The sequence below is a fragment of the Salvelinus namaycush genome, chromosome 19, assembly GCF_016432855.1.
Source record: "Salvelinus namaycush isolate Seneca chromosome 19, SaNama_1.0, whole genome shotgun sequence".
Lineage (NCBI taxonomy): Eukaryota > Metazoa > Chordata > Actinopteri > Salmoniformes > Salmonidae > Salvelinus > Salvelinus namaycush.
Window position 1 is genome coordinate 5,374,138 of NC_052325.1, and position 9,819 is coordinate 5,383,956.

The 9,819-nt window shown below is 44.9% G+C and overlaps 1 protein-coding gene across 1 annotated transcript in view; it reads left to right on the forward strand.

Annotated features, from left to right (window-relative positions):
- The window catches only part of LOC120064087 (rho GTPase-activating protein 20-like), a 50,060-nt gene extending 47,126 nt beyond the window's left edge, over positions 1 to 2,934 (forward strand). Inside the window, exon 13 of the mRNA XM_039014433.1 lies at positions 899 to 2,934. Within this exon, the coding sequence (XP_038870361.1) occupies positions 899 to 2,553 (1,655 nt within the window). The 3' untranslated portion in view covers positions 2,554 to 2,934. The remainder of the gene's footprint in view (positions 1 to 898) is intronic.
- The last annotated feature ends 6,885 nt before the right edge of the window (positions 2,935 to 9,819 follow it).

The window sequence follows — 9,819 nt, forward strand, 5'->3', positions numbered from 1 at the left end:
GAGTAGATTAACCCTGACTAGCTTGTGTGTGTGTGTGCGTGTGTGTGTGTGCGCGCGTGCGTTGAGTGTTCTCTCAGACCCCTCCATAAGTCATTGTCTCTGTGAGGTCTGCTGATTGGGGTCACTATGTTGACCTCATTCATTAAAGTGATTAGTACACTCTCAAACACTCATTAACACACCAGTAAATTTCCTCTTCTCCCCTAAACCAGGGATAGGCAACTAGATTCAGCCACGGACCAATTTTTGTTGGAGCGGCTGGTTGGTGGCGGAGCATAATTATAATAATTTGTACACTGCAAATTGACCACAACCTAGCCCAAAAAGAGATCACACGATCATTTATCTAAATTGACCACAACTAAGCCCAAAAAGAGATCATACGATAATGTATTTTTTTCTATTTGTGGGAATACTTGGAAACCTATTTCCTAAATTAAACCCATTTTTAGATAAATTCCTGGTGATTTTAAAGTATTTTTATTACCAAAAACTCACCCCAGGTTGAAAATGGTGAAATCCCTCAATGGCACCCATGCTATAACAGCCTTTGGCCACTAGAGGCCTCTATCATTCTTTATGACCTAAACCAACCTCTATGAAGGCAGCTGTATGCTAGGGACTATGACAGCACTTTGCGCTTGTTTTCAAACCCTTTGTCTATCTAATGAAATGGAGGTTTGTTCAAACTCTCTCCTTCTCCATTTCCCTCCACCCCAGCTTTATTGGCATGATAGTCAGTCAGTGCAACATTTCCAACATTTCCAAAGCAAGGACATAGGAACATATGAAATCCATAACATAATCAAAATGGACCGCATGTCATAACAATCATTTTAGCATATTAACTTTCTCCCTCCCCCCGCTTCTCTCTTTTCCTCTCTCCTTCCCTCCGTAGACGTGTCCTCTTTCCAGATGAATGACTCGTCCTATGACAGTCTGGAGAACGAGTTAAACGAGGACCCAGAGTCGCCCTTCCAGGAGTCCCATCCTCTGAGAGACAAGGCCAAGCCTGACAGCTGCAGCAGAGACTCTGTCATCACCCTGAGTGACTGTGACCCCGACCCTGACCCTGAGGCTGAGGCTGACCTCCTACATATTACCCCACTTGCCAGACCCAGAAAGTTCACCCCCGCCCTACGGCAACCATGCCCACGCCAGTGCTATGTCCAATCACAGGGCCCTCGGAGGTTACGACGCAGCTCAGAGCCTGCCATCGGACACACCCCCGGAGCTCTGATCATCCAATCGGATAAGCACCATTTGGTGTCTCGTAAAGCGAGCTATGACGCGTCGATGGAGGGAGAGGAAGAGGAGGAGGATGAAGTGTTTCAGGGGCTCAGGGCTCTGCAGCTGAAAGACAAAGTGATCGTAGGTGGAGAAAGAGGAGGGGTTGGAACTCTCGGGCAGAGGAAGCTGAAACACACCCCACCCTCTCCTTTACGATTGGACGCAAGCTGCTCTAGCCTGTCCTCCCCAGCAACCTCCCCCACAGGCTCCTCCCTCAGCTCCTTAGACTCCGCCTTCTCCCAGTATTCCACAGACTATGTCACCAGCGCCGGCTTCCTGTTGGCTGAGTCTTGCCCCCGCTCCCCCCTTTCACCCCGCTCCCCCCAGTGCTCACCCCCAAAGAGAGACACAGTGGACTGGAGTGAAAGTCAGCCCCCTCATTCCTCCCGGACACCCTCTACCCACCACGGACTGCACCCCAACACCTGGCTCAAGAGGAACCTCCGACTGTCACTACGGCAACCCGACAATGGACACCTGGAGGAGGAAGTGGGGAAGGGGAAAGGGTTTAGTCTCCCAAAAGCATCCGAGGGTAAAGGTGTAGAGGTGACCACCAAGAGGAGGTCCAGCAGCCCTCCATCCTACCAGCAGGCTATCCTACAGCTGCAGAAGAGTAGGTCTCCCTTCTACAGAGGCACAGAGAAACCCCTTACTGTCAGAGAGCTACAGCTGCTGCATGACCAGGCCTGCAATGCCACCCACAGACCCCCCACAGGACGTGACGTCACCCAGTGGCCCACTGGAACAGGAAGTGAGGTCATCCAGCCTCCCCAGGATGTGTTCTATGGACAGAGTGGCTCAACACTAACCCTCCAGAGGCAGAAGTCTCACTCGCTCACCCTGGCCATGGAGGCTGGCCGCAAGGTCCTCACCCTGCCTCGCAGAGCCTCTGAGCCCTCCATGGTGACAGACGCGGCCTCCAGCCTCACCCTGGAAAGGCCCTGGGTCAAGTCCCAGACCCATGGGGTCAAAGGTCAGCAGCTCCCTGAGAGCGGACTTAGAGTGTCTGACATTGAGCCGCAGCGCAACGGAGCAGGCCCAAACTCAGAGCCACGCTTCTGCCTCTCTCCCTCCGCCACGCGGGCAGTGAGGGACTACTTTTCCTCACAGGTGCGGGCGGATTCAGGCGCGTGCCTGCAGAGGAGTCAGGAGGTCGCTCTGGCCCTTGTCCAGGGGAAGAGGGAGTGGCAAAGCAGGAAGTGTAGCGACCCTTGCGTGGACGACTTTGACCAAATGTTCTTTGCAGAGGAGTCTTACGTTTAAAAGGACTTTTAAGAGACTCTGGGCTTGTTTTATTTGGCTGATCAATGTTTGTAGCATATCGTTTTTATGTTGTCATATATGTACAGTTATTTTCCCTTGGTCATGGTAGATGCAGTTGTTTGGTTGTGCTGGAGATTTTCTTCCATATCTCTGGGAATCAACGACAGGTATAGGTCTATATTTATGTTCATATGCTTTACATATAGTGTTGTGCGAGCTGTAAGAAATCAAATGTGTATTTTTGTACATGATGCCAATACTGCTGCTGTCCTATAGAGTATATTTGCTACAGAATGCACCATTTGTATATTATGTACGTACATGTAACTGCCAAATAAAGGAAACACTTGATGAAATGAGAGATGCAAAGTATATTGAAAGCAGGTGCTTCCACACAGGTGTGGTTCCTGGGTTAATTAAGCAATTAACATCCCATCATGCTTAGGGTGATGTATAAAAATGCCCAGTTGCCCATTATTTTGGATACCATGGCTAGAAAAAGAGATCTCAGTGACTTTGAAAGAGGAGACTCAAAGGAGCTTAGAGTGTGTGTCTCAGTCACCAGATCTCAACCCAGTTGAACACTTATGAGAGATTCTGGAGCGGTGGCCATCAACAAAACACCAAATGATGGAATATCTCATGGAAAAATGGTGTCACATCCCTCTAATATAGTTCCAGACACTTGTAGAATCTATGCCAAGCTGCAATGAAACTGTTCTGGCAGCTTGTGGTGCCCCAAAGACACTTTATGTTGGTATTTTGGCAGTTACCGGTATATCTAATGCTTATGAAAATTAATGATCAGGATTATAATAAAACATTGCTCTTGTGAAAGTATCTTTATGTACCAACAAGATTCTTCATTTTTCTTTATATCAAATAATCTAAATCTAATTTTATTCGAACCACGCTTCGTAAACAACAGTTGTAGACAAACAGTGAAATGCTTACTTACAGGCCTTTCCCAACAATGCAGAGAGAAAGACATTGTTGAAATAATAGAAAAGTAAAACATGTAATAATAAAAGTAATAAAGTTGATGTGCTGGAGTATTAGATAATTGAGGTAGATATGTACATATAACTAGCAATAAAGAGTAGCAGCATCGTATGTGATGAGTCAAAAAAGTTACTGCAAAAAGGGTCAATGCAGATAGTTCAGGTAGCTGTTAGGTTAAAGGTGCAATATGCAGATATTGCTCTGCCATTTCCTGGTTGCTGAAGTTCTAATAGTTCACCTAATTTCAGTTTGTGACAAAACAAGCAAGTATATCTTAGAGAATCATTGTACCACCACTGTGAAATATATTTTCCTTGGCCAAAAATATTGTATTTTCAGCTGTTTGAAGCTGGTGTACAAAACCGAAAGATGCAAAAACGAAACTTAAGAATGGGAAGCATAGAAATAGCGCACATAGAACAGATCTACAGCTTCTTAGACTTGATTTCAATGAGAATGACAGATCTATAACACACATTTCTATGTGAATTTGGTCGGGCCACCCAAAAAGTTACAGATTGCAGCTTTAAAGGTTGCATTCTGTTCATAACACATATTGTGTCTGTGTCTCACTACTCACATACAGTGAGTATACCAAACATTAGGAACACCTTTCTAATATTGAGCTGCACCCCCGTCTCCCTCAGAACAGCCTCAATTTGTCAGGGCATGGACTCTACAGGCTACTGAACGCATTCCACGTGGATGCTGGCCCATGTTGACTCCAACGCTTCCCACAGCTGTGTCAAGTTGGCTGGATGTCCTTTGGGTGGTGGACCATTCTTGATACACATGGGAAACTGTTGAGTGTGAAAACCCAGCAGCATTGCAGTTCTTGACAAGTTACATATTGCAGCTTTAACTATTTAACTAACTATTTAGCAGTCTTATGGCTTGGGGGTAGAAGCTGTTCAAGGTCCTGTTGGTTCCAGACTTGGTGCATTGGAATCGCTTGCCGTGCGGTAGTATAGAGAACATTCAATGACTTGGGTGAATGGAGTTTTTGTAAATAAAAAAAAAAAGGGCAAAAATTTGGAATTTCTGGTTCTTTATTATTTTGTGCCTTATTTGGTGATGTTCTGGAGGACGACCCTGCAGAACTGATAAAGTAGGACACTGTATCATACTAAAAGCACAGTACTGTATTAGTGTTAAAATGTAAACTCTTTACACCTGTTTAGCATTAATCATCAAACTCACAGTGCAATGTAAACATCACATTTCCCATGAATAACTCATCTGTAATGGTCTCTGGTGTCAGAGTGACGTAGGTCTGGGTCTAAGAGGATAGACCGACAGGTCTGGTAGAGACAGAGTCCACACACACATGCACACACTCACACTGAGGTGCTGCTTCTCAGAGGACAGACAGGTCTGTTAGAGTTAGAGTTAGTCAGCCAGACAGGGAGACAGAGTCCAAACACAGCTAATTATATAATGGAAGCAGAGCCATGAACCTCACGGGTTTGGCCCACCTTCTTGGACCTGACTCAAAAGGTGTGTGAGAGAGAGACTGCACATGTGCACGTGTTGTGTAGGGCTGGATGCTGATTGTTAACATAAATATTCCGATTTTTTATATTATTGTTATGGTGATTGAGAGACTTATAAACACTACAAGCTGTGATATAAAACGTGCCGCCCATCTTCCCTAGTCTGTGGTAGAATTTTGATAAAGGTTTTTCTCTCCAATTATAGAAGGACATAATAAAAAGGCTTTTGTCATGATCAGCAGTTGCTGTGAATAGGAAATATGTCAAATCTAACAGCTACTTTGACTCTCAGGATTATACCAATTTCTGTGTTTGCAGGTCCTGCTCTCTCACACTCACACACTTTGTCACCAGTGGTGTCCCCTCTTTGATGACACTACTTTTACATGGCTCCACCAGTATTAAGTGTTAAGTCTCTAATCTAAAAGGTACTATATGCTGGCCCACATGACCCAGGTTAACACAGGTTGACCCAAGTTAACACCAGAGAGGAAGAGGCAAAGCGAGAGGGGTCCATGAAAATAAGACCATAAACTGAGGAATATTTGTATGGAGGTCAGTGAGATTGTCCAACTTGGTCAGCAAAAAATGTAATTGCTAATTTGATCGAATAGAAGTTTGGTAATGTTTAGGTTGTTACGAATGCACCAATAAAAGTGGATGCATGTGGCGTTTTGGCAACTTTGGGAAAAAAAGACTTCATATCGGAGTTGTGCCTGTTACATGCGTATCTGCCCACTCATTGGCTAGAATGCTCCCACCTGATCGCGGGACCATCTTGTCAGTATAATAGATCATCTTTGACACAAGCTCTGTGTAGTTCTCAGGTCAGGAGTCAGGTAAAGCCTACTAGATGGATTTTGAAGTCAACTGATTCTGCCTGCTTGTCTGTTTCTAGCACCTCTGCAGGGGTGCTAAACTAGGTGGGGAAGTAGTACAAGCAGGAATGGTTGGTTTAGTAATCAGGTTTTTTTGTGAGGGAGCTTGATGGAGTTATTAGTAGTTATAACTAGGGAGGTTAAGAAAAACTCATGGCCCTCGTTATCTAGAACATACCGCATTAGAATTCACTGCTAGTACAAGAGCATGTTCTTTGGAAACGCAAACTCTTAAGTTTGACCCTTGAAGCTATGTTGTTGATGCGCTGGGAGTCTGTTAAGTTAAACCGGCCTCAAAAGTCACATTTTGGAGAGGAGAGGCTCTAACAATTTGTAATAAACGTGAGTGATCTACTGTCCCTGACACTGTGAGCCCTTGGAGAGAACAGAATGTGCCAGAGTCATGACAGGGCTTCTGACAAGGTCCCTGTGCAGCTTTATTTTACCACCTGGGCCTAAACCCCGGTCTCTTGCACGTCATAAGACTGTGTTGGCCAGCTGGACTAAAGCCTACATTAGCTTGGGGACTGGAGAGCTAACGAAAGTTGTCAGGTCTCTGGCAATGTTTCTCATCACGCAAGAGTGGCTACCCCATCCATACAGACACACTTATTAACAATATCCTCTGATTGGCACCATTGTTGAATTCCAAGGCAATATAATGAGCCGTTGAACTCTCCACCCTGTAACGATACACTGAGGCACTGAGCATCTGTGCGGTTGTATTTTGACAGCAACTCTCGCCTGTCTACACTCTTTCCACTCTGGGTTTGTGGATTTTTATGGGGGACGTTGCTCGTAGCGCAGGTGCAGCCAACACGCCCGGTTCCTCTCTGTTTTCCTTGGAGACAGTGAATTTGCTTTTTGTTTTGATTGGGTCCAGTTAAGAGGATGGTGGTGGGGGTTCGGGGTGGGGAGCTGCTCAGTGAGGTGTCTTGGCTGGCTCACGGCCCTCTCTGATGAAGTCACAGTTGATACTATCTGGCTCTCTTACAAATCCCAGTCAAAACAGCCATTAACAGTATTTTTCCCTCGTTTTGCACTCTTGACCCACGCAGAATAACATGTTACCTCCCTGCACAGAAATCCGGATAAATCTCCCAGCTATTGTTTGTCTGACACACATACTGGTGTTGTTACACTGTTACAATGAGAAGCAGGCATGAGTCACCCACTACTTAATGTGCTGTGGGACCCACCATATGATGTTAATTTAGGGGAGAGATACTATGACAATATGTGTCATATTATATCATTCTAAATATGTTAAGACTAATTATATTTATTATTGCAGTCATTGAGTATATCATACTTTTGTCAAAAAAATTAGATAGAACTAATATTTCTCATAGTTTTCAGACCAAGTTAAATGCCATTGAGGCGATTCTTACAGGCTGGTCACTTTAGGTCTTAAAACAAAAATGTAGGACAATACCATATTATTAAGAGATAAACTTGTCATTTTCTAAAGGGGTTTTGAGATCTTTGTGTCTAAATACCGCAAACTTACAGGCCTTGGAAAAATGTGTCGGGACACCAAATCCCCAGGAGTTGAATCTGAGGTGGACACAAGGCTTCGCGAGGTAGAGATGGTTATGGGCATATGAGAGCGGAAGACACCTGTCAGAAAGAGAGAAGAAGAGAGGGAGGGGAAGACAGGACTAGCCACATAGTCTCAGAAGAGCAGCCAAGCAGTGATGGAAATCTGGGTTGATCCAACGTTTCTGGAACGCTCAGTGACACTGATGTCTCTGTACTCAGTGGGGTACATTCTTGGCACCTGGCCTCTGCTGTGTTCTGAACAGGTCCCCGGAAACCCTGTCTGATCTTGCTGTGTTCTGAACAGGTCCACGGAAACCCTGTCTGATCTTGCTGTGTTCTGAACAGGTCCCCGGAAACCCTGTCTGATCTTGCTGTGTTCTGAACAGGTCCCCGGAAACCCTGTCTGATCTTGCTGTGTTCTGAACAGGTCCCCGGAAACCCTGTCTGATCTTGCTGTGTTCTGAACAGGTCCCCAGAAACCCTGTCTGATCTTGCTGTGTTCTGAACAGGACCCCGGAAACCCTGTTTGATCTTGCTGTGTTCTGAACAGGTCCCCGGAAACCCTGTCTGATCTTGCTGTGTTCTGAACAGGTCCCCGGAAACCCTGTCTGATCTTGCTGTGTTCTGAACAGGTCCCCGGAAACCCTGTCTGATCTTGCTGTGTTCTGAACAGGTCCCCGGAAACCCTGTCTGATCTTGCTGTGTTCTGAACAGGTCCCCGGAAACCCTGTCTGATCTTGCTGTGTTCTGAACAGGACCCCGGAAACCCTGTTTGATCTTGCTGTGTTCTGAACAGGTCCCCGGAAACCCTGTCTGATCTTGCTGTGTTCTGAACATGTCCTGGAAACTTCAAAGACTTGTGTGCTCACATACCCCTGGACCCTGGCCGTCTGCACACACACAAATCTTTATAACACTGTATTCATGGTTAGCCGTTCCAAGAGCACAAGACAACCCTAACTTTTGACACCTTCGCCTCCCTCTTCCTGTGTTCACCTGTGTGTGTGATTTATAAATCAGAATGGACGGTTCTTCCAATTACCTACTAAACCTTTTATGACCTGCACTTTCATGCATGCACGTGTGCACACACTTATGTAACTTCAAGACCATAACAAAGACCTAACCAGTTTCCAGGGAACCCTGTGACCACTAGATGCAGACAATGGGTCTTGCGAGGGAGAGATGGAACGAAGGGGTGTGTGTGTGTGTCAGACATGTGATGGAGTGGGTGGCTATTATTATGCTGACCTTTGAACCCTAACTCAGGGGTAACTCTTCAGTTACACAAGGTCCTGTGTTTACTGTACATTTGTGTCAAGGCATACACTTACAGGTGTAGGATCTTAATTTGATCACTTTTAGTGTATTCAAGGTTTAAAAAGCTTCTAAAGTTTGTAATTTCCACTTTACAATTTTAGACTTGATTTGCCCTAACAAAGAATGTTTCAACCTCTACAAAAATGTAAATTAATTATAATCCACACAAGAATGAACATTTCCTGTTGCTGCAGGATTATTTTCCTGAAACTGGTCAAATTAAGATCCTAAATATGTAGCAACAGTACAATATAATGATAACAGTGCTGCACAGCCTCCAATAATCCTTTACTTCTGACAGAGAGGAATCTCCACTCCAACCTTTGGTACAGTTCAGGATGGAAAGGGATCTACAGAAGAACACTGTTGTTGTAACTAAACAGAGTAATTTGTTACAATGTACAGACCAGTCCACATTGTAAAGGATTATTCTGTTCTAGGAATGGCAACAAGATGTCTTTATTAAAGTACCTCAAAGACTCTATGACTCATGTCCTTCCCTCCTTAGCACCTGTAACGATGTGCGCTGAGAGTCGAGAAGCAAGCTCAGGGAGTGTTGTAATAAATAAACAGAATACAAAACAAGAACCTCCAACAACACACACATGAAACAGAAACAATGACACCTGGGGAAGGAACCAAAGGGAGTGACATATATAGGGCAGGTAATCAAGGAAGTGATGGAGTCCAGGTGAGTCTGACGATGCCCAGGTACGCGTAACGATGGTGACAGGTGTGCGCCATAAGGAGCAGCCTGGTGACCTAGAGGCCGGAGAGGGAGTACAAGTGACAGTACCAAATCAATTTAAAAAATAAATAAATATATATATATACACACACACACACACACACACACACACACACACACACACACACACACACACACACACACACACACACACACACACACACACACACACACACACACTTGAAGTCTGAAGTTTACATACACTTAGGTTGGAGTCATTAAAACTCGTTTTTCAACCACTCCACAAATTTCTTGTTAACAAACTATAGTTTTGGCAAGTCGG